Consider the following 25,152-nt stretch of genomic DNA (forward strand, 5'->3'; position numbering starts at 1 on the left):
ATTCGAATAAGTATTCTATTCCATGAGCTAGTTAATAAACGGAGAATCTATTTTATAATGATCCATTGATACATTTTCAATCATGAATCTATGAATGAAGCTTGATTTTTTAATGAAGAAACTTGTGAGCTTTTTAATAAGACTTACTTCCCCTGATTTTTTTCATTTAAAAGTGGTGTATTTTTTTAGAAAATTTGCTTGCATATATAATTTTAAAAACTAGATGGTTCACTTTTGGATAAGAAAAAGTAGCCGTTGCATCAGAACTTTGAATGGTTTAAATATCATTATGTCCGATTTTCATTTTCTCTTCTAGTTTCTGAATCTAAACTGGACGGACAGACATGCCACACAAAACGAAAAGCGTCATTTTCCCTTTTCGGGGGCCGCTAAAAATGTCAAGATTTCGATTGTAGAAACATTACATAGATAAATAAAGAACAAGCTCTACTACATTACATTAAGAAATATTCTTCTAGATTTTAGTGTAAAGGTTTAAGAGACAACTATAAATTAGATATTACTATGACTTCAACAGAGTAGATTCAATGATAGATTTATCAAAACACAAAATCTACTTTTACTCAGTCGAGTGTCAAATATTAACCAAATACAAGTCCAGTCTAAAATACTTTCCTTCCAGTGACTATTCTCATAATTGATTAGCATTGCGTCTAGCAGTCTAGCAGTTACGGTTACAGTTACTAATATATTTGGATGGGTGGAAAGATGGCTGAACGTAATGATAGATGGAAGAATGCTTTTATAGATAGATAGATAGATAGATAGATAGATAGATAGATAGATAGATAGATAGATAGATAGATAGATAGATAGATAGATAGATAGATAGATAGATAGATAGATAGATAGATACATACATACATACATACATACATACATACATACATACATACATACATACATAGGTAGGTAGGTAGGTAGGTAGGTAGGTAGGTAGGTAGTAGATAGATAGATAGATAGATAGATAGATAGATAGATAGATAGATAGATAGATAGATAGATAGATAGATAGATAGATAGATAGATAGATAGATAGATAGATCTTTGGTCGCCTAATTGAGAGAAAGAGCGAGAAAATAAACATGGTTGCAAGAAGTAGGGAAATCAGACTCAAGAAAAAGGAGACTATGTCCTCCTTTTTTTTTGGGTTCGTGTTCTCCGTCCGGCAGGCATTGGTCTAAAGCAGGGGCGGACTGACTATATGGGCGAACGGGAAAATGCCCGGTGGGCCGGTACCAAATGGGCCGGTCTGGTCGCGACCAAAGAAAAAAAATGTCAATGCAGACAACTTAAAAAACAAGATGACAAAGACAGTTAGTGTGGAAACACAAACTCAAAATCGGCCCCCGAAGTGGTCCAGTTAGGCAGGCTTCAATATTTTCAGAAAGAACATCCAAATGAAATTATAACAAAGACAAATGAGAGATGAGAATAAAGAAAGAAGGTTGACAGATCTTGTGTAGTGCCCCAACGGTACAGCAGATCAAAGGATAGGTGCAAGTGAATGCAAAGTTAGATGTGAACCTGGCCTAACTAGCTTTACCGCTCAGCTACCGCGCCTCTCCTGGCCTAACAGAAGTCTTATAATTGATGTAATTGTTTTGAAAAGGCTAATCTCTTAAACGTGCTTTAAAAAAAAAAAAAAACCGGATTTAAAGTAGTGGTAAAAGTTCACGAAAATGACGTTTACAAGATTACTATTCGTTTTAATTTAGGTCTAACTTATAATGCATACTAATTAGCTTTTTCTCTTTTAAAAAAAACTCCTTGCATAACTGATTTTAAAAATTAGATTTTTCGCTTTCAGAAAAAAAAAAGTAGCCGTTGCATCAGAACTTTGAATGGTCTAAAATATTGTGATGTTGGATTTTCAATATCTTTTCTAGTTTACGAGTTCTAAACGGGACGGACGGACAGACATTTCGCACAAAACTAATAGCGTCTTTTCCCCTTTCGGGGGCCGCTAAAAAAGTGACAGCAGCAAGACACAAAGGCCCAAACACGTTTTCTCGTTGTTTTTTTTATATTATTATTATTATTATTACAATTAATTTTGTTTGAAATTCAACAAGAATATCAAGAAAAATACACTATACACTCACTGTAGGCTACGTATTATCATTATCAAAAGATAGACAATACTTTCTGCTATGCACGAGCGGCATGGTCTGCTTTGATGTCTTCGAGGCTGTGTTTGGCCTAATCATTTTGCTGGTTGGCATGGATCTTTGATGGCGCTCCCTTTTTTTTTTGTTTGCTCCTTCCCTCCCCCGTCCTCTGGTGGTTCCATTGTCAGTTAACCAAAAAATAGGGATGAGAGAGGTTAAGTTAAAAAAACATTGATATAATGCAGCAAAAAAAAAATTAAAAAAATTGGCGCTATAATTAGTTCTTTAACAATACATAATAGACATTAACTTGAAAACATACATACACACAGCCGCGAAATTGCAAACCGCCCAACTTATTCACAGCTCAATATGGGTATTAAGTTCTACTTTCTACGATTTGAAAAGAATTGTAAGTTTCTTTTTGTTTATTTTTAAAAACATAGATCTAAATATACTACACTTCAGGCTTACAAAAAATATTATTTAATTAAATAATAATAATAATAAGGCTTGTCTTTGAATCCGAAGATTAATGAGGAATACAGTATTCACCGTGGCTGCGCAGCCCCAGCTGTGACCTGCATATTTTGCCACATCCAGGGCAAGCATAATCATTGTCCGCAGGTGGTCGATTTAGATTTTCTTTTCGTCGTCTGCGTTTGTCCTCTAGAACTAAATAAATTGTTATACTTTTGTAATTAATGACAAACTTATGCTTAGTATGAAATCATTAATGATGAAAATTAGTATAATAATTACTTTAATTTATAAAGCGCTGTCATATCCGATATTTAATAAAAGGAGATTTAATTTATATTTTAAATAATGGGTCATGGTATATTCATATATTTACAATTCGCGTTTTTGTGAATGTACTAGGACGAAGCAAGAGCTTTTCACATAAAGTAAAGTATCTCTTTAACCGTTCTGCTTTCTCTTATCTTTTAATGGAATGGGTTTCCTGAGTCACCCAGGAAACAAATGATTTAGCATATTTACGGGGAGGTATCCCTAGAGAAAATTTAGTTTTAGGGCTAGGATATCGATTTTTAACTAATAACATAATTAAGTAGATCAATCATTTTTCTTTACATTACAATCATTTTTATTGCTTAAATCTGTGTCTAAAACATGTTTTTTTAAATGTTTTTGTAAGGGCTATGAGACAAAATCTTAATAAAATTTATACTTTAAACTCATTTATCTCAAAATGTTAGTTTTTGCACATGTCATTGTGCTTTACTAGGAATTTCTCCTAAACTACTTGATAGATTTTGATGAAATTTGAAACGCTTCTTTAGGACATCATTAACTTTACTCGTACAATGATTTTTTTTCAATATTTTATTTACTTTTTTTTTAAAGTATTTTTAATTAATAATTATCCTGTTTTTTTTAGGTCTAAAAAATACTAAAAATTCAAAAATTTGTAAAAAATTTAACATACTTAAATCTTTAATTCTGACGTTGTACCAATTTAGAGGATCCTTTTTTCTTATCTTTTAATTCAATTTCATGTATTTCTGATCAATAGTTTTTACAAAATTCAGATTTTTAATTTGTATACAATAAACAATATGGCCGCCGTTACCATGCCAACCATCATTCAAAACACTTTTTTTAAGCATTATTTATTTTAGAATATCATTATATATCACCATAACAAATTTCAAAGGCCTAGCTTCAGAAATAACAAAAATAAGATTTTCAGGGATACCTCCCCTTTTAATTAAGTCACAGATCAAGATGCTTGACTAGATTGACACATGAAATGCGTAAGACGTAACTGTCTTATTTTTTGAAGAAAGGTCTTTAATCTAGAAGTAATACCAAAAAGCTTCAAACTCATTGAGGCTGCTATAGTTGTTTATAGTTTTCAGACTACATACATGTATAAATAGAATACATTATGTAATCCTAGGAATGCATACATCCAGTTTTCGATGCGTTATCAATCTTTATATATTTTAAAGAGAATTAGTCGTACACCTATAATGGGCGTAGTCGGGAGGGGTTCAAACTATCACTTGCCTCAGACCCCATTGTCTGATAGGGGAACTTTACTTACTGCCCCAGTGCAGCCAACTTAAGCAAACTACAGTCACCAAATTTCATGAGCGTAGCCAAAAGGGGTTTTGTGGTTGCCCTCCCCGCTCCAATACAAAAACTAAAGCATTTTACCATTTTCTACCAGTCGCTGAACTCCAGTGAATAGCAAATTTAGTTTTTGATTTTTTTTTTGCGGAAGATTAGCAGGTTAATTGCACTCTATATACCTCAGAATTTGCATTTTTTTAAAGCTTAAAATAACGGAAATGATGATTGGTTCCCCCACTGGGGGCGCTCACAGTGCTCCCCCGGACTTCCTACATTTCCCTTGGCGGTGTGTACTGTCTTTCCACTAATTATAGGAAGAGAATATTCCAGGGTAGAAAAAACGTTTGAAAGAACGAAATATCACAATGTAATGAAGATTAATTACATATACACACACACTTATACATATATTACATCTATTGGATATTATCTGCCGATCAGGTCGATTCCTTCATATATTCTGAATCAATTGCACAATCTCACTAATAGATAGCACGGTGATCGTTTTTTAAGGATTTTCAAAAGTAAACCGTAACTCAAAAAAAAGATCAAGGTCTTCTATTGTTTATTTTGCATTCCAATGAATTATAATAAAGTTGAAAAGGGCTTTTTCAAACGGCTTGCAGTGAGCAAAAGAAGGAAATGCATTTTCCAGTCAGAGATAAACTTTTCACAATGAATAACCTAAAAAATGTCGAGCAAAGACTTTCTCTAGTATGTTTGCTCTATAATGATGTATAACTCAGAAAAGATTATGTGAGACATTTACTACTAAATATAGTAAAAATCCACGTCTGAAATGTTTCATCCATACAGTGTAATCCTAGATCTTGTTTTAAAAGTTTATTTTGTCTTGTTTTGTTTTGTTTTTGTTGTTTTTTAGTTTTCTTTTGTAAGATTTTGTCCTTCTTTTTGTGAATAGTCATTAGCCAAAATTGAAAAAGACTAAATGTGGCTCAACAAAGATAGCTATGACGGATTTTAGGAGTAAGTTGTAGAGATCGGGTCTCAATCAAGGAAATCCTGTGCCGTACCTGGAGACGACCCCTTAGTAAGGTTATGACAGAGCGTCGCATTAGGTTTGCGGGACATGTTCTCCGACAAAATGAATTACACATAATTAGAGTTGCGATGATATGGAGGCCATTACGAGGAAGCGCAAACAGGGACATCCTAGTACAACTTGGCGCCAAACTTACATGTAGTTCCTCAGAGCAGGTAGAAAGAGGCTTCAGACATTGCCAGTGACAGGTGTTTTGTGCAAGCAGCTTGCCACCCAATACGCCGAACGGCGTGAGAGGATCTAAGTCAGTAAGAATAGCACATTAGAATTTTGAAATAAACTTTTTAATAGCAGGATAATGCACTTAAGATACCTCAGAAATATGCATTTTGTTGGCTTTCAATACCGGAAATAGTGCTAGGAGGTTAGGGTTCGAACCCGAGACCATAGAAGTAACAATCCAGAACACATACCACACGAATAAGCAACCATCCATGTCCGGAAGAGGAAAAAGAAAATACTGTTATTGGCTATCAGGTCTGTAACTTAATCACGAAGCTAAGTCAAGATGATTAGAAGATGCGAGTTGGTTAAGTACACACCCCTGCTTGACAGAGAATTTAAAAGTCTCATGTTCCCTTCTATAATACCCCACAGAATCGGTAGACAGAAATCTAAACATTTTAGAACACAACGAACAATTTTATTTTTCTTAATGCTTTTTTATTAACTTTTTTTTTTGCGCAATATTTCACAGGGTTTTGATTTCTAGTGCGGCTGCTGCATTTGATGCCCGCGCAACACTTGATAGCCCATGCCATGATGCCTGCATACTATGAAGTAGGCCTACCTACTCTACTTGTTATCACATATTATTTTTTAACATCAGCATGAACAGCGGTGTTCCAGAGACAGACTCAAACTAGTTTGGACAGACACTCAAATTAACTAAAATACTAAGACAAAAAATGTGTTCATCAAACAGATCTAAAAGATTTCTAAAAAAAAAAAAAAGAAAAGAAAGTCACATGATACAAACATAGATCAAAAGGCTCACAAAAGTTTTGACAATTGTAAACAAGAAAAACATCTTTTTTTAGAAAATATTTTTTTTTAAAAGACAATACATCTATTATTAAACTTCAAATATAATAAAATAATTTTAAAAAAAAAATTTAAAAAAATTTGGTTCAATTTCATTATCGAACCTGTGACACCGTCAGCTGCTACATAATATGTATTTTCTGATTCGACCAACGAAGAAAATATATTAGTAGTATGTTCATTATATGGACATCGAGATTTAAGACTAGCTTTAGACCTAAAGTTCTGATTTAGAACTCTTAAGATCTAGCTTAGATCTACTTTTATATCTAGAATCTAGATTAGATTTAAGTAAAATATAAGCAACGCTTTAACAAAAATGAAGCAGCTTTCAAAATTTACAAGTTATCGCATTTACGGTAATACGGCTAACTTCGCTATGTTGGCTCTAGACCTAGATAATAGTCTACAGCCAAATTTACATTCACTTATTTTTTACTTTGAAAAATTATAACGGTCAAACTAGAGTTTCTCATTGTGGCAAACAAGCTAGTAATTCTTTTCTCAGCGATATACATCAACTGTTAAATTTCAGCCAAAAATAGATCGTTAGAGCCATTCACTCAGGTTTCATGAGGTTCTGACTTGAATATAGGTATTGTACAAAAAAAAATACCTTCAAGGTTTTGAGAATCCACATAGAATAATAAGGGGTAATGATGAACATTTTGACAATACTATATTATTACATTACATTTTTACTACATATGCAAGTGAAGTCTAGCCAATACGTCGCCATTCATTAATAAAAAAAAAAACATATAAACTGTTGTAAGACATTCCAATCTGTTAAAAAAAAAAAGTAAAAAATATAGGATTTATCACTGAGCATCAATTGCCATCAATAGATAAAAATTCTACCGCTATTCATGAACAAAAGACCAACATAGGCCTATGCATACAGAAAGGTTATTTTATATAATCAATAACTTAGAAATAGATAGACTAAACCTAATAAAATACTCAGAAAGACACAATAATGTAGGCACATTTCTTATTCCATACTATAAAACGAATCCGTACAAGTGCTCCGTCTTCCCTAGTGCTATTAAAGAATGGAAAGGCTTGCCTGAATCAGCCAGGAAAAAAGAAGGACTCAGCAGAATTTAAGTCATTGATTAACATGCATCAATAGATTGAGACATGATGCGTAGGGCGTAATTATCTTTTTTTTTAAAGTAATGTCTGTAATACATTATAATTTTTAAATGCAGTTACAAACATTTTATAACAACAATGCCATCCTTGTTAATGTCTTATAAAAAATGTACATTTCCTTTTCAAATCTTGTGATCTACGGGGGCAGATGTAAAACTCGTCTGTTACAATGGCAAACAGTTAAAGAGTCTATCGTGTGGCCAGCACAACGATCTACAACCTTTAATTTCACAAACTAATGTCATTGTGGTATTATGTGTGACGATTTCTGTTTATTTATTTCTTGGTATTTCTTCTTATCTATATTATTGTTCAAACAGAATCATCACGCTGGAGATTATATAAATGACTTGATAACATACTAAAAAAACATCCTATAACTTCTTTAATAAACTTCTTCAAATTACACATATAAGTACATTCTCAATTCAATAACTTTACTTAAATAACTTCATTAAATGAAACGTTCTTATACTACACATTTAACTGATATAACTTATAACTGAAATAACTTAAAGATGGAACAACAACTTCAACATGTATAACTTCAACTAATGGACCCGCAAGTGTTTAAACTCATTAGAACACAAGACCGTTACTAAGCAAAGGACCTGTTACTTAGCAAAGGACCGTTACAATGCGAGGACCCCCGACTAACTTTCGCCTAATTTATACTTTCCTAAATCGTACTTTTCAGAACTATAGAAACTTCTCCCCTAATTATTTTATTAACTGTGCCCTTCTTGAAGCTGACATATGTTTTTTTTTTCCCTTAACCTATTTCTCTGATTGGATGACTATAATTAACTTGTTTACTCTGGTCATCTATGACCTGAACTGGGCGTCTAGAAACTGGTCGAATTAGGTCAAAGTATCGACTCATGACATCGTGATCGTCCTAATAAACAGAAGTTGAGACTTCCAGTCAACATGCTGATTAAATCTCATGTCCATAATTTCTCCAGAGATGAACAATAAAAACTGGTCTTTGAATCAGTGTTGGATTTACCTATAGGCAATACAAGCTTAAGCTACAGGCCCCAACTTACTTAGGGGTCCCAAAAATGATTCCAGGAATATTTTCAATCATTTTGAACAGATAGTAAAAATACTGCCTTATTTTGATTACAAAGACTTCCATAACTCGAATAGCTTAGAGCCTTATCAAGACTCAATCCGGTCTTTTGTCGAATTCATGATTAAGATTATATTTGGCTTGGTAGATTCAGCATAACACGAGCTTCTTTTTTTCTGCCCTGACTTTCAACTGTAATGTTTGAATGTTTCAGAGAAGTTCATAAGAGTTTTCAGTTGCTCATGTCAGAATTCAGACACTATATTGGAATTTAAATGTATCTGTCTTATGCTGGTGTGCGCAAGGGGCAGAATTGAAATAAATACACGCCAGGAGACATCGGGTATAAGAGGTAGGACTATTGCGAAGGACGTGTCACAGTGTCACAAAATGTGTGGATGTGACAGTGTCACAAAATATGTGGATGTGACAGCGTCACAAAATATGTGGATGTGACAGTGTCAAAGTATATATGTGTGACATTGTCACAAAATATATGGGTTTGACAGTCACAAAAATATGTGGGCGTGAGAGTATCACAAAATATGTGGATTTGACAGTGTCACAAAATATGTGGATGTGACAGTGTCACTAATGTTTCGGTATAAAAAAAAGGAATGTGATTTGATTACTATTCTCATACGAATGGCTGATGCCCAACATAAAAATATGTTGTTTGTTTTTAATTTAAATCAGAATGTCTTTTGGTATTACATTATTGTAATGCCGTAATGAAGAAATTGTTAACCACTAAAACTCATAATTGTCTTGTTTGCTTATTTCTAGTTGACAAAACCTACTATCTAAACATCTTTGTTTTCAATATTGTTCCAGCACGATTTTTCTTCTTTCAGCAATGTAGATCTGTTAAATAATTAACTCTTGTCCTACGAATAAGTGTTCTTTTTATTCACCTGCATTGGCACCTATTAATAGACTTACTATTGTATCCTTGCTTTCTAAGTTCCCTGCCGGGCTGAGACGAGCCATTTTGAGAGGTGACATACCATTGGCAGCTTTTAAATTAACATCGACTTTATTGCCATGTGAAAGAATTGCTCGGACCTTGTCCTCTTTGCACAAAGACGCGGCAATCATCAAAGCTGTTTCCCCTTTGCAGTTCTGAAGGTTTGGATTCGCTCCATTAGTAAGTAACAATGTTACAACGCTGACTGGACAGTCGGAGCCAGCGGCTATCATTAATGCTGTTGTATTGTTGGGATCTTGATTATCGACGTCAACATTACGTGATATTAGCTCCTGGGAAAATGTGTGCTCGGCTTTGATTGCAGCGTGCATCAGGCAAGTCAGGCCTTGTTCATTTTCTGCTTGAGCATCTGCTCCTGCTTTTAGCAAGCTAAGGAATGCATTTAAGTTGTTACAATCTATAGAATGCATTAACGCTGAATCCCCCTTGAAGTCTTTGGCATTAATGTCAGATTTTTTCGCTATAAGAAGAGACACACATAGAGCGTGTGGTTCCGTGTTTTTAGAGCAAGCGTAAAGGAGTGCAGTTTTTCCTTCACTGCATCTTATTTCTCTGCTTGGAACATATTCCAGGATCTTTTGAAGCAGGAGAGTATCCCCGTTTTTAGCGCAAAACATGAGTGCCGTCATTCCGTGCTTATCTTTGCTATCTATGTCAGCTTTAGCAGTGATAAGTTTTTCAACGCACTTGATTTGATTGTTGGTGATAAAAGGCTGATCAAAGTTTCCGAGGGTCACATATTCGGAAGTGTCATCCATACATCTTCCCCTGCAAGCGTGGATCAAGGCAGTATTACCACTTTCATCTCTGGCGTTCACGTTCGCACCAGACGATAGAAGAATGTCTAAGGATTGAAAGCTGCCGTTGGCTGCTGCGACCATTAATGGGGATTGCTTTTTCTCAAGTTTGTCGATTGTATATGTTTTAAGATCTGGGTAAGGAGTCTGGGTGATAATTTTCTTTCGTATCACTTGTAGCTGTTTGTCAACATCAAGACCTTTTTTCATCAGGGATTTTAGTGTCAAAGTGAATCCCCAATGAGAAGCGTGATGCAATAAATACTGTAATTGATCACTATTTGGATGGTTCTGAGCTATTTTTTCTAGACAAGAATCTGTGAAAAAAAATTATTATTTATTTATTTATAATAGTAGGTGTAGTGGTACGGGGGGTTAAGAAGTACTAAAGTTCCCCTTTTAGGCCTTGCAATCTATGTGGCAGATAATATAAAGGTCATCTGTTTCTTTGGACGACGGTTATCGACGGCGTCAAGTGACCAGGGCAATGACCAACCACTTTACTTTCCCCAGATTTTGTTAGAATTCCCAGTTTTCATCGAGACCTAATCATTTACTTTTTAGTTCAGTAAACAATCTCATTATGTCTGTAATACTGTTTGAGTTATAGTAAGAAAGTGGAGCTGCCTCAGCCTACCCCCGCTAAAAAAATACCTTTCAGAAAAAAACTCTAAAAGAAAATCTCTGTGGAAAAGAATAAAGAAGTTACTTGTTTGTTATTAAGTCTATAATTTGGATGGCTATTTGAATGAGGTCAGTGGAGCGCTTGTTTTACACATTGTCACATACACTATACAGAAGTCAAACATCCACCCAACTAAACATGAATTGATTGATTTCCAATGAAGGAGAAAAGTAATGCTCTTCTCGTGGAGCACTTTTCATGTGACTATTGAGCCTTATTCTTTATAGACATTCCCAGGTTGAGATGGCATTTGCTTTGGTGGTAGAGGAACCAGGCATTTTGTCCTTTGGCACGCTTTTCTTCCAAATCTGAGGCCAATGCTTTTTTTTTCTGTCCATTGTATTCTTAATCAACATCTCTCTCCACATAGAGCGGTCTAGGCTATGTCAGTAATTACAAGTATACTGACAGTTTACAGCTGAGCTATTGCCCAAACATTTTATTAATGGAGACTTTAGAATTCAGACAATAATAGGGACTGTTTAGAACAGTGATTCCCAAAGTGGTCTATATATATATATATAGTTCGTCCATCGTGGTTCGATGATGACCACTTTGTCATCCAGGGGGCTGAGGGCTTTGCACTGGGGTTTTATGCCTCCTCATGTGGCTGGTGAGACCTATGTGAGCCCGGAATGTTCGGCCGCACACTGGGCAGGTTATTCCAGCTGGAACTAGTGTCGTTTGTCTTGCTTTTCTTTTGTGGCGTTTTTCTTCTGCCAGCGTTGTTCTTTTTTCCTCAGCAACCTGTGCGCCAGTTTTCACAGCGCGACGCCATGATGCTCTGTCATGTGCCTCTGTCTCCCAGGTGCCAGGGTCTATGCTGAACGCCTTCATCGAAGCTTTGAGGGTGTCCCTGAAGCGCTTTCTTTGCCCACCTTGCGAGCGCTTTCCTTCGCTTAGTTGGCCATACAAGAGTCGTTTAGGGACGCGGTGGTCTTCCATTTTGTAGACGTGACCTGCCCATCGCAGCTGGGACTGCATCAGGATTGTGTGGATGCTTTGCAAACACGCTCTTCGAAGGACTTCTGTATCTGGTATTTTGTCTTGCCATTTGACATTTAGTATTTTTCTCAGACATGTCATGTGGAAGTGGTTTAGTTTCTTTGCATGTTTACTGTACACTGTCCATGTTTCTGAGGCATAGAGCAATGTAGGGAGGATGACGGCTCTATAGACCCCTAGCTTGGTGTTTGTGGTGATACCACGTCTGTTCCAGACATTTGTAGACAGTCTGCCATAGGATGCATTGGCCTTGGCGATACGCAGGTCGATTTCACTATCGATTTTTCCATTTCTGGAGAGTGTGCTGCCAAGATATGTGAATTTGTCCACTGCGTTTATATCCTGTCCATTTATAGTGATGCTTGGATTCGAGTAGGCTTTCCCAGGAGCAGGTAGATATAAGACTTCAGTCTTGTTCGTATTGATGGTAAGGCCAAAGTCTGAGCATGCTCTTGAGAAGTCACTGACGATGCTCTGCAGATCGTTTTCAGAGCAGGCATTTAGGGCACAGTCGTCAGCAAATAGCAAGTCTCTGATTACTGCTGTATTTGTTTTTGATTTTGCTTTAAGCCGCCTCGGGTTGAATAGGCCACCATCAAATCTGTATGATATATTTATCCCGTTGTTTTCTCTATTTGTGAATGCATCTTTCAACATAGCGGAGAACATGATACTGAACAGTGTAGGTGCTAGGACACAGCCTTGTTTTACCCCGTTTGATACTTCGAAGGGCTCTGATGGTTCTCCACTTTCTTGGACACGAGCCTTCATGCCATCATGAAATAGTCTCACCATGGTTATGAATTTTTGTGGACAGCCATACTTTGACATGATCTTCCAGAGTCCTTCTCTGCTAACAGTGTCGAAAGCCTTTGTTAAGTCGACATATATTGAGAACAGGTCAGCATTTTGTTCTTGGCATTTTTCCTGGAGCTGCCTTGCTGCAAAGATCATGTCAATGGTTCCACGCTCTTTTCTGAAGCCGCACTGGCTTTCTGGTAGTAGACCATATTCTATGTGTTGCATGAGCCGATTTAGTAGGATGCGTGCAAGGATTTTCCCAGCAATAGAGAGAAGAGATATTCCTCTGTGGTTGTCGCAGATCTGGCGGTTTCCTTTTCGCTTGCATAAATGAACAATTTTGGCATCTTTAAAGTCTTGTGAATTTGACTCTTTTTCCCACATAATTAAGAAGAGCTTATGAAGTCTTTCAATCAGGGCTAATCCACCTTTTTGTAGACCTCTGCAGGAATGGAGTCAGCTCCTGGGGCTTTTCCGCTTGCAAGCTGTTGAATATCAAGATCGGTTTCCTTTAGCGTAGGGGGGTCATCCATTTTTTCATTTACTGGTACTTGCTGTAGTCTGTCTATGGCCGCTTCATTTATGATGGAAGGTGTATTGAGAACTTTTTCGAAGTGATCTGCCCAGCGTTTTAGGATTTCTTCCTTATCTGTCAATAGGATTGTCCCATCAGCATTTAATAGAGGGGATGAGCCTGACTTTGTGGGTCCATAGATTTCGTTTATGGTAGAAGTTCTTCATATCGTGCTTGTCAGCAAATTCCTGTATTGTTTCCACTTTCTTGCTAAGCCAGGTATCTTGCATTTGGCGTAGCTGTTTTTGCACATTTTTGCGGATGTTAGTGAATGCATCTTTAGTGGACTGGGAGTTGGGGTTGTTCAGACACAATTTGTGGAGCTTGTGATTTTCGTCTAATAGTTTTCTGATCTCAGTAATGTTTTCATCAAACCAGTCCTGATGCTTTCTCTCCATAAGACCGAGTATGTTTAATGCTGTGCTATAGATAGCTTCTTTGAAGCATTCCCAGCTTTTATCTACATTTGATTCAGTTAGAACGGTGGACTTGAGGCAGTTCTCTATTGCATCTGCAAGTTTTGCCATCTGCTAAGCTGGCCGTGTTTATCCTTTTTAGGGGTTTTGATTTTTGCGGACGTCTCTTTGGTTGGATACGAATGTTTAGTTTTGTGATGATGAGGCGGTGGTCTGTTCCACACTCTGCACCACAGCAAGATTTGGTGACACGAATGTCCTGACGGTCAGATTGTCTGGTGATGACGTAATCTATGAGGTGCCAGTGTCTTGAGCGGGGATGCATCCAGGAAGTTCGCTTTCTCATTGGAAGACTGAATATTGTGTTCGATATGAGCAGCTTGTGTTCAGCATATAGACCCCTAGGGGTCTACGAAGAGTTCCAAGGGGTCTACAAAAGTGAAAAAATAAATTGGGGGTCTATGAGATGTCCATGGGGGTCTACGAAAATTGATTTAATTTAAGCAGGTCGTGACTTTAATTTTTACATCTCTTCAATGTAATTACTTTCTACACTAATGTATGATTTGTACTTTAGTTAATCCGATCATTATCTATCCTGCTATTCAAAACAAAATTTGTTATATTTAATTTCAATACTTATTTAAATAGCTTAATTTTTTCTACATGTAACAAAAGAAATATAGATTGTACAGCGTTGGTTATTTAAAATTGGGATTCATTTCTTCCTTGTCAAACATGTGGTTGCCTAAGTGACTTTTTATGACGATATGAAACTAATTACATTGGAAGATCGATTGATACGATGTCACCCTGATAAAAAGATAAAGGTCTTAAAAAACTTTCGAACTCTCAATGATAAAGTTCAGAATTAGTCCCACAAAATCTCTCTTCAACACCATATAGAGAAGATGGTGGTTTGTAAGCGTCTTACAAGATCTCTTTACTTATAGCCGAATATGGAAAACAATAGATAAAACATTGATTTTACCAGCTGTTATAGTAGTTTTTAAAAGTATTTTACACAAACATTCATGTGATATTATTAAACAAATTTCTTTAAGCAACAATACAGTAGGCACATCGGTGGTATGAGTTATATGTAATTCTTTGCAAACAACATATACAGTTTGGGATCAGTGGCCTCACAGGCTCTGACTGGGTGTAGCGCTGTGTGCTGCATACTGCCTAAGGGTCATCTGCTCCTTATTTTTCCTCGAAGTTGACCCACGAAACAGTTCCCATGTTTGGGTATAGCTGCAAGGCAGCAGAGGGTTCAATTCAGTTTTACCCCTGCTAGCTGGTTTGCAATGAGTCCCTCCTGCCGAAAGCCTACTGGTTTGGACGCCCGTTACTTCGCCCCTTCTCCTGTTAAAACAGTTCCGCGGACCCAATATTTGAGCCAGGCGTGAAAGATGAAGAAATAGGCCTACACAAGAAACTGCTCTTTACGAAAACTTTTGCAGTGATACTTAATGCCAATTAATTAATTAATTGATATTTATTGTTTGAAGAACTACTTCACAGAACAACAAATTCCTATATGAAACATAATATCCGTAGCAACGGATGATGAACCTGAAAAAAAAAGCCAACAACAACAACAACACACATTTCCAGTGTGTTTGGTGGTTCCAGTAATACATATCAATTGTTATTTTAATTGGTATAAATTTGAATTTAATAATAAAAAAGAAAGATCTCTCTAACTTACTAAGTAGATTGAAATTACTTACTGTTTTACTCACTACAGCTAGAAATTACTTTAAAAAAATGGAGTTGGTGAATTTGAAAAATTGCAGTACCGGTATAAGTTAAGCAGGGGGTCTACTGAAAACCAGAAATCATGGTAAGGGGTCTACGAGACAAAAAAGTTTGGGAACCACTGGTTTAGAAAAATATATAGGACTATTATATATTATGCATGTATCTCACCTAAATCATTCACCATCTGGAATTTTTCTGCTTGCACAAGTAACAATTCCTTTTCTAGTGCTTTCGCTTTACATTCCCAAGAGGGAGAATCTCTTTGCTGAAGTTCTTCTGTAAGTTTGTACAAGACATCTAATAATATTTATTAATTGTATCAATTATCCTGAAACACATTTACAGGCTGTCACATCCATGTTGACAACTCATCATTCACAAAATGTAGGACAGTTTATCTACACTCAAATTAGGTCACATGTTCTCATACTTGGAAAGGAAAAAATCCCAGACAGGCGTTGATCAAAAAGTAGTTTAAGGCTACAGTAGGGAAATATATTTTAATTTAGGGTAAATTTAAAAAAAAATGACAAAGGTAAATTCAGGTACTTGAAATATCATGATGTGACGTAATGATTCTAGGTTTATTCTGAGGAAGGATATAAAAAAGAGAGAGTTAGAAAGTTAGAGCGAGAAGTCGCTAGTTTGAAAGTAAACAGTTGCTTAGTGTCATTGATCATTATTATTGTATCCTGCATCTACGTTATATATGAACTGTACATGCATTCATTGTTTCAAGTTTGAGTTTAAAAGAATTAAACTCTATAAAAAAAAAGATATCAGCACTGTGCCACTTTATTGTTTCTTAAACTCTTGGAACTATAATTACGGCATCTCCGAATCTGCGTATGTCACAAAAATGTCTCTAAAGATCATCTAGCAAACTGAAATAAACTGGCGACACAAACCAAGGGAACGTTAGACGAGATAAATATGTTTTCCTTCATTCTTATAAATATTTTTGTATACGTTTCCTAAGTTCGAAATCTCCTTCAGAAATGGAGAAAGGAATTTCTTTAAACCTTCTGGAGGACAGCAGAAGATGCAAGATTAAAGGGTTCAAACATTCTTCAAGACAGCCGGAGGTCTTTTCATTTCCCATGATGCCTATGTTCCCAGGAATCCATTGGAATGTGATTATTCTTCCGGATCTTTACACAATATGCTCAATATAATGAATGATCATGATTAATTTTGTCAACTCTATTGGTGTAGATGATATTTTGCTTATCAATACTTGAAGAGTGGGTTGTAACCATGTAAATATGATGATGCTTGTATTTTACGCTTGTCTAAAGCGTCAGATTTCTCGAAGCTATCTTAGACGAAGTATTGGCCAGAATTTTAGGTTCTTCACCAGTACTTGTGAAGCTCAAGACAATTTGAAAGGACAAGAGCATTAACTATCATCACAACTATTAGACTGACGCCTGCCTTGGTCATGGCGACATTTACTTCCGAGTTTGAATCCTGGCAAGTAATCGCAGATCTAGAGAGGAAGATCTTAGATATTGGATTGGTATGTTACATAAGAATTTTGGGCATCAAAGATCATGTTATAAAAGTGAAAATCAAAAACAGGATCACAATGACGATCTGGCCCATGATGACCTTCTGACCAATGTAAAAAAAAATAATCTTAAGACTGTACGGCCAATTGATGAGATCACTGTGGCTTACAAAGACTTTTATGCAGCAACAGTACCAGGGAAAAGTAGAAGAGGCAGACAAAGGAAGCGATAGGGGGACAACATTACGTAATGGAAGGATCTAAGACTTAAATCGTGTTAAGACAGAGAAGAAGAGAAAGACATTCAACATATTATGTGTGGTGCCCCGTGTTATGTGTGGTGCCCCGTGTTATGTGTGGTGCCCAGTGGTATGTGTGGTGCCCCGTGTTATGTGTGGTGCCCCGACTGTCAAACAGTTGAAGATATTAAAATATAATTTAAGAAATTGAATTTACCGAAAAACTTTTTCTGATTGTTCAGTTCTTGCTGCTGTTTTTCTGTAAGACACACGAATCAAGAGAAAGTATTATTAAATAATGACTCGATTTATTGGATTAATTAATTTTGTATACAGCTTGTCAATTATGTTTTTCTTAAACTAAAATGTAAGTACTTTAAAAGAATGTAGGAATGTTTGGACTTTCAAGATCATAGAAATAATGCAATACTTGTTACCTAATGAAAAATTATTTTTATTTTGTATTCTACTAAAAGTATTCATGCAAAAAAAAAAGGTCAAGCGAGCTAAACAATGAATATTCAGTTTCTCAGAACTAGATTCAATAGAGTCATTGATTTCTCACCACATTGTTTCTTCAGTTCTTCAATTTCTGTTTGCAAATCTTGTAAGCTTTTACCAGGGATCTCCAATGAATGACCATCATGCTGGTCTGAAAATAGAAAGTAAAATACGTAAAACTGTTAAAGTTTTACTGATTTCTTTGAATGATTATCATATTGTCTATTTTTATGTGGTAAGTTCTATGCCTTGAACAAATAAGAAATCCATTATTGTATTTTAATAACTTTTGTTATATTTAGTTATATAATTCAGAATTATTATTTTTCAATACATCTAGTTAGATAACTTTGTCTGGGAGGGGGGAAAGTTATCTTAGTAATTTCAGCTTTAGTCAGAAAGTATTTATTTAATTTACCACAGACAATCAAATAATTAAAATGATGTTGTTTTTTTGTTGTATATTTTTACAACCAGCAGGTCTGTATTCCGAAAAACGTGTACAGTTATGCATAAAAAGAATCCTACAAAATACTTTCGCTCATAAGTTTTAGACATTATTATATTGTTGTACTTATTATTTTAAGATCTAGAAACAAGAGTTCTTCACTATAATTGTTTCTCTTATGTTATTTCTTTTAGTTTTAATTTAGACAGGGGAAAAAAGTAACAATTACTTTATCTAAGTTCTGTTGTTTTTTCATTCATATTTTTTTTACCTACCAATATTAGACGTCGACAAATCAGCATTGACTTCTCCATTTTCAATTACGTCTGTCTGTAAGGTTTCTCTCTCTGTTATGATTTTGAAGATCGAAAGCTTAGTCAACTAAGTTTCTAGTCAGTTTTTGAAGCAAATTAGTTTCTAGTCAGTATTTGCAGCAAGTAAGTTTCAAGTCAGTTGTTATTAGTTCCTAGTCAGTTGGAAGTCATGTAACAAATAAGTTAGTCGTTAATGAGTTAATAAAATAAGTTTTATGAAGTCAAGTAGTGATATGATCATGTTACAAGTTCCAGTAACTAACTTGCTACTACAACTGGAAGAAACTTTTTTTACATTCATATTTTTGTTTTACCTACCAATATTAGATGTTAATGAATTAGGATTGGCTTCTCCATTTTCAATGCTGTCTGTCTCTATAGTTTCGCTCGCTGTGATGATTTTGAAATAAATTGTTTGTAAAGATTGATAAATAACAAACAAAAGAAAATATTCTTTAATTGTAAACCTACAAACGTGCTCATCAAATTATACTTAAAAGTAAAGTTCCCTTTCAGACCAGAAGCCGAGCACTTTACCACTCAGCCACCGCGACTCTTTTTTAAAGTTCAATGATTATATGTGTGCACTTTTTTAAAGTTCAATGATTATATGTGTGCACTTTTTTAAAGTTCAATGATTATATGTGTGCACTTTTTTAAAGTTCAATGATTATATGTGTGCACTTTTTTAAAGTTCAATGATTATATGTGTGCACTTTTTCAAAGTTCAATGATTATATGTGTGCACTTTTTTAAAGTTCAATGATTATATGTGTGCACTTTTTTAAAGTTCAATGATTATATGTGTGCACTTTTTTAAAGTTCAATGTTTATGTGTGTGCACTTTTTTAAAGTTCAATGATTATATGTGTGCACTTTTTAAAAGTTCAATGATTATATGTGTGCTCTTTTTTAAAGTTCAATGATTATATGTGTGCACTTTTTTAAAGTTCAATGTTTATGTGTGTGCACTTTTTTAAAGTTCAATGATTATATGTGTGCACTTTTTTAAAGTTCAATGATTATATGTGTGCACTTTTTTAAAGTTCAATGATTATATGTGTGCACTTTTTTAAAGTTCAATGATTATATGTGTGCACTTTTTTAAAGTTCAATGATTATATGTGTGCTCTTTTTTAAAGTTCAATGTTTATGTGTGTGCACTTTTTTAAAGTTCAATGATTATATGTGTGCACTTTTTAAAAGTTCAATGATTATATGTGTGCTCTTTTTTAAAGTTCAATGATTATATGTGTGCACTTTTTTAAAGTTCAATGTTTATGTGTGTGCACTTTTTTAAAGTTCAATGATTATATGTGTGCACTTTTTAAAAGTTCAATGATTATATGTGTGCTCTTTTTTAAAGTTCAATTATTATATGTGTGCACTTTTTTAAAGTTCAATGTTTATGTGTGTGCACTTTTTTAAAGTTCAATGATTATATGTGTGCACTTTTTAAAAGTTCAATGATTATATGTGTGCTCTTTTTTAAAGTTCAATGTTTATGTGTGTGCACTTTTTTAAAGTTCAATGATTATATGTGTGCACTTTTTTAAAGTTCAATGATTATATGTGTGCACTTTTTTAAAGTTCAATGATTATATGTGTGCACTTTTTTAAAGTTCAATGTTTATGTGTGTGCACTTTTTTAAAGTTCAATGATTATATGTGTGCACTTTTTAAAAGTTCAATGATTATATGTGTGCTCTTTTTTAAAGTTCAATGATTATATGTGTGCACTTTTTTAAAGTTCAATGTTTATGTGTGTGCACTTTTTTAAAGTTCAATGATTATATGTGTGCACTTTTTAAAAGTTCAATGATTATATGTGTGCTCTTTTTTAAAGTTCAATGTTTATGTGTGTGCACTTTTTTTAAGTTCAATGATTATATGTGTGCACTTTTTTAAAGTTCAATGATTATATGTGTGCACTTTTTAAAAGTTCAATGATTATATGTGTGCTCTTTTTTGAAGTTCAATCATTATATGTGTGCACTTTTTTAAAGTTCAATGATTATATGTGTGCACTTTTTTAAAGTTCAATGATTAAATATGTACACTTTTTAAAACTGCAGAATAAAATATTTACGCTCTAACGTTTGTAGCTTGTATTTAATTGGCAAGTGTAAAGTTAAATTTAGCGTCCTTGACATCGTTTATTTATGGTGGCATTCTCAATAGAACATTATACCACGTTGCAGCTCAAGCCGCCCAGTTGATTTAGCAATATACGATTCTGTATTACTTACTTGATGCACTCATAAACATTCTTTACACGGCAATGACAATAAAAATCGAAAAAGTCGCTCTTGCTTACCAGTTAAACGTTATGTTTAGTATAGAATGTGAGAAGAAAGTAATGTGTATATGATACATTTATTTTGAAAAATATTGTTTTCAATCAATACTTACAATTTTCTTGTGTGACGTTCCTTTCATTATCTTCGACACCTCTACACATTATCTGCAATTCTGTAAGCATAACACAATGGAAACGTATCAATCTTAGTATTATTACATGACAGTAGGCCTACTTTGAAAGCCAAAATTATTACTGTGTAAATTTGAAAGCATATTTATCTTACTTCTTTTAAAAAGACCAATTTTAACTCAACATTTAGCGCAATATGTAAATAGTACACACTTGTAGAAGTCTTAAGCTGTTTTTTTTTTTAATTATTTATAAAAAATGTTTATTAAAGAGCACTGTTTTAAAGATATCGGAAACATAAAAGAACATAAGCGACTGTTTCAGAGATCAACATGTAGTACGGTCAGGCCAGGAAGGAATGCTCATCGCATAATGCTGTTCGTCCCATACCTGCAGCGAGACATTCATTGAGAATATAAATGCTCTTCTGATAGATGTTTCTGTGCTCCTGTCATTAGAAGATTGAACTAGGGCTTTGGAGTCGCTCGCCAGCGATCCAAGCAACTAGACAACGATCTTCACTATGATCCAAGGCAATCCCTATATAAAGGCGGTTTGTGACAAAAAATAAACAATCTTTAACTTTTAACAAATAAATAGGCGTAGCAGATGTTTAATGCTAGTCATTGGCATATAACATACGTTGTCATAGAAGGCGCGGTGGCTGAAAGGTAAAGCGCTTCGCTTCCGAACCGAGGTTACTGGGTCGAATCTCGTGAAAACTGGCATTTTGAATTTCGGGATCCTTAGAGCGCTTCTAAGTCCACCCAAATCTAATAAATACCAAACATTAGTTGGGGAGATGTAAAGGCGGTTGGTTGTTGTGCTGGCCACATGACACCCTCGTTAATTGTGGGCCACAGAAACATGACATTTACATAATCTGCCTTAAAGATCGAAAGGTGTAAAATGGAAATTTTTACTTTACAACATACGTTGTCATGTTTCAGCTAAACTTATTTGCACATTAAATATTGCTATAAACTGATCCCGCGCCAACAGTGGCCAACACTAATGGTGAGCATTATCGTACCTTTCAACAAGAGGGATAGACGACATATGGATTTTAGAGGAAGGACTGTTTTAGATCCGGCTGAAATGATCTGCAGGTTATTGGTGTCTGAGCTGTCTGGGACTAGAGAATGACTTTTAGAACTTAAGACAAGACTCCCTGTGACTTTATCTTATCTCTCGTTGAGTGCTCGCCTTAGATTTACTACAAGATTTTAAACATACTTAACAGTAAAAGTAAACATAAACTTTTTAGAATTCGCTAGTACAGACAAATAGGACGGTACATATGACGGTACATAACATAGAACTGTTTACTAACTTGAATTATTTAATTTCTCTAGAATATGCCCTTGGTGTGGTTCCAAAGCTTGACAAAATATAATGTAAGAATGCCCTGGGCCGGACCTTAAAATTATGTGTACTAATTTTGTATTTTGTTCGTCTCTTGGCGAGCTATTTGAAATATCCTCCAATTCGTGGAGCTTAATCACTTTATTTTGGAACAAATATTTAGCAACGGGAACTGGTTCAAGTTCGTTTATCAAATACATATAGTTCATTTGTAGGCACTCGTAGTCCTCCTGTTTTAAGCTCCCTTTGCATATGTTGTTCATTTTCTTTGAATTCAGTCTTACAGCATCTATGTAAAAAATAAATGCAAAGTTTTAATAATGCAGCATCGTTAAGTTTATGTACAATTTTCGCTAATGAAGATAGAATGACAGATAAGCACTAAGTAGATAATTCCAACAGTACAACAGTCACTTTGGTGCAAATGATTAATCATGCAATGCATAATCTTAAAAAAAAAAAATATTACCTCTCTGGAAAATAATCGTTTTTTAATCGAATAATCTTGTAATTGTAAAATTTTACAAAGCTTACTCACTCCGTCTGTCTGTCTGTCTGATACAAATTTTGTACACGTTATTTCTCCCACTTCCCATTCTCTGATCAAGTTGAAAATTACAGCAATTATTTATGGAACGAACACTTTTTAAAAATATATATTAATTAATTAGTGGTAATTAATTAATTGTGTCTGATATAGAAAAGGGAAAAAATCCTACAGTATCGAGCAATATGGCTGAAGTTGTGCAGTTCTTTACCCTATATAAGCTTTGTTTTGTTGTTGTTGTTGTTGTTTTATTGTTTTTTTTTTGTGTGTGTATTTTTAGGGTCACGATTGATAGACTTTTAATGTCAGACTTTCCCTATGTGGAAAAAAAAAAAAAAAAAAGAAGCTCCGCCGCTGTGGCTGGACAAACAAAAGAGGAGTCCCTTCATCCTTTTTTTTTTTTTTTTTTTATAGGCTACGTATTCCAAGGTAACATGTGGTGGGGAAGACAGAGGTGCCCACGCTTACCCAGTTGTCCGGACCAAAAAATTTCGTTCGGTAGACCTGCCTGCGTCCATGTGATTCCCAACCCTAATTTTGCCTGCGTGCCATTCTGATTTTCGGCAATCGTGGCGCGGGCCATGTTAACGAAAGGCACAAAATGAAATGAAATTGACTTGAAACTTTTTTTTAAGCGTCGGAAAAAAGCCTCTTTTTTTTCTACTTAAAATGTGAGCAACATTTTTTTTAACCGACTCATTTTTTGTCTCCAATATCTGTGAAGAGTTTAACAATCTTTTACTCGCAACTCAACCCTAGAATACTGTCATATTTGTTTTATAATGCCATTTATTTTATTTTTCGTTGGCTTATCATCAGGTTCCACACAAAAAAGTAGAGATATGTTCCCTTTCCCTGGTAGTCCCAATTATTAAACACACAAATGTTAAAGGTCACGGGACCAATCCATTAGAGAAAAAGTGAGGTCTCTGACGTAGGTAAAGATACATTTTCCACCTTTTTTTTTTTTTTTTTGAAAAAAAAAAGGGGAGGGTGGATTTTCTCCACTTTGTGTCAAACTTTCGGCGGCCCAGATTTTTATTGCAGGAATAAACCAAATACCCAAATAAAAGCAAGTACTTTATATTATTACTTTACCTAGTTCAGACTTGCTTTTATAACTTAGGCCTACCATTAAAACTTCCAGGTACGTCATCCCCACCCCACCCCTATTTCACACGCAGTCCTTAAAATATTGTGTAACAAAGCGTAAAAAAAATAAAAACAGATTGTTATAATTATTTAATATCTGTAATCAATTAAATCTTATATCTATTAAATTCTTAAAATCCTCATTCTAAACTTTGGTAGGCCTAACCTTTGAACTTTGACGTCGAAGAGCGATGCACACCCACAACAAACACACACGCACAGCACCAAGATAAAATATTGTCTTATTTGTAATGGCCACATCGAGCTATATAAACTAGCCCAGTCTAGATGAAAACATATATCCCCCCCCCCCCCCCCAAAAAAAAAGTAGGCATATGTCAGCGTTTTCATTGCCTTTAATGCCAACGTGGACTGCAATCCATTGAAGGAAGGTTTCCTTGCTACACCTGGGCTACTGTCCTGTGTAAAACTTTTTAGAAAAAAAATTCTGGGATATCCCATCGTACTGATTTTTCGCTTTGCCAATTTAGTTTTCAAATATAATAAAAAGTCTTAGTCTAGGTCAACGATCTACATACTAAAGTAAAATACAAAGGAAAAAAAATAACATGTACTTTTAAATAGACATCCCTTATAATTAAGTTTATTTTTACCTTCTAATATTATATTCTAGACACTCTTCATTCCATTGCCTTCTCTATTCCACTCTCGGCACAATCGCCTATTCCTAGAATAATGTTATATTTATAGAATGGGAAATATCCTATCATAATGTTAAAATTTGTATAACAATGATATAGTTTTAAAAGGTACAAGTAGGCCCACTTTTCTAAGTGACAATTTTGGGGCTGGAAAAAGGCTTTGTACAACACTACAATTACAAATATAAAAACTTCAATCGTACATGTAGACAAATAGCCTAAAGGTAATATCACATGATTATATCGGATATTCCCGTTAAATGGTTGTTACGAATGTGCTATCTTTCTTCTTAGCGTATGTTAAATTGCTGCTAATCTTGCTATTTTTCAGCTAAACTTTACACAATCGATAAGGAAAAATGTAAAACATTAGAAAAT

At 34.8% G+C, this 25,152-nt stretch overlaps 1 protein-coding gene across 1 annotated transcript; it reads right to left on the bottom strand.

Moving 5' to 3' along the window:
- Nucleotides 1-6,417: 6,417 nt before the first annotated feature.
- On the bottom strand, nt 6,418-24,893 carry LOC106062229 (serine/threonine-protein phosphatase 6 regulatory ankyrin repeat subunit C-like). Its single transcript, XM_056014269.1, has 9 exons — nt 24,727-24,893; nt 22,382-22,702; nt 21,030-21,089; nt 18,936-19,007; nt 18,579-18,650; nt 17,920-18,006; nt 17,572-17,613; nt 15,774-15,881; nt 6,418-10,674 (listed from the first exon to the last, which is right to left on the bottom strand). Exons 2-9 carry the CDS (start codon nt 22,674-22,676, stop codon nt 9,479-9,481), a joined length of 1,932 nt encoding a protein of 643 aa, XP_055870244.1. The 5' UTR covers nt 22,677-22,702; nt 24,727-24,893; the 3' UTR covers nt 6,418-9,478.
- Between the last annotated feature and the right edge of the window lie 259 nt (nt 24,894-25,152).

Source organism: Biomphalaria glabrata, chromosome 16 (genome assembly GCF_947242115.1).
Source record: "Biomphalaria glabrata chromosome 16, xgBioGlab47.1, whole genome shotgun sequence".
NCBI lineage: Eukaryota > Metazoa > Mollusca > Gastropoda > Planorbidae > Biomphalaria > Biomphalaria glabrata.

Bases quoted from the DNA above. Each gene is read 5' to 3' on its own strand.
- LOC106062229 (XM_056014269.1), bottom strand. From the start codon at position 22,676: ATGAACAACATATGCAAAGGGAGCTTAAAACAGGAGGACTACGAGTGC. The intron at 18,651-18,935 runs GTAGGTAAAACA...AAATCATAACAG, and splicing joins TTCATTAACATCTAATATTG to AGAGAGAAACCTTACAGACA. The intron at 10,675-15,773 runs GTGAGATACATG...TTTTTTTCACAG, and splicing joins CCAGATGGTGAATGATTTAG to ATTCTTGTCTAGAAAAAATA.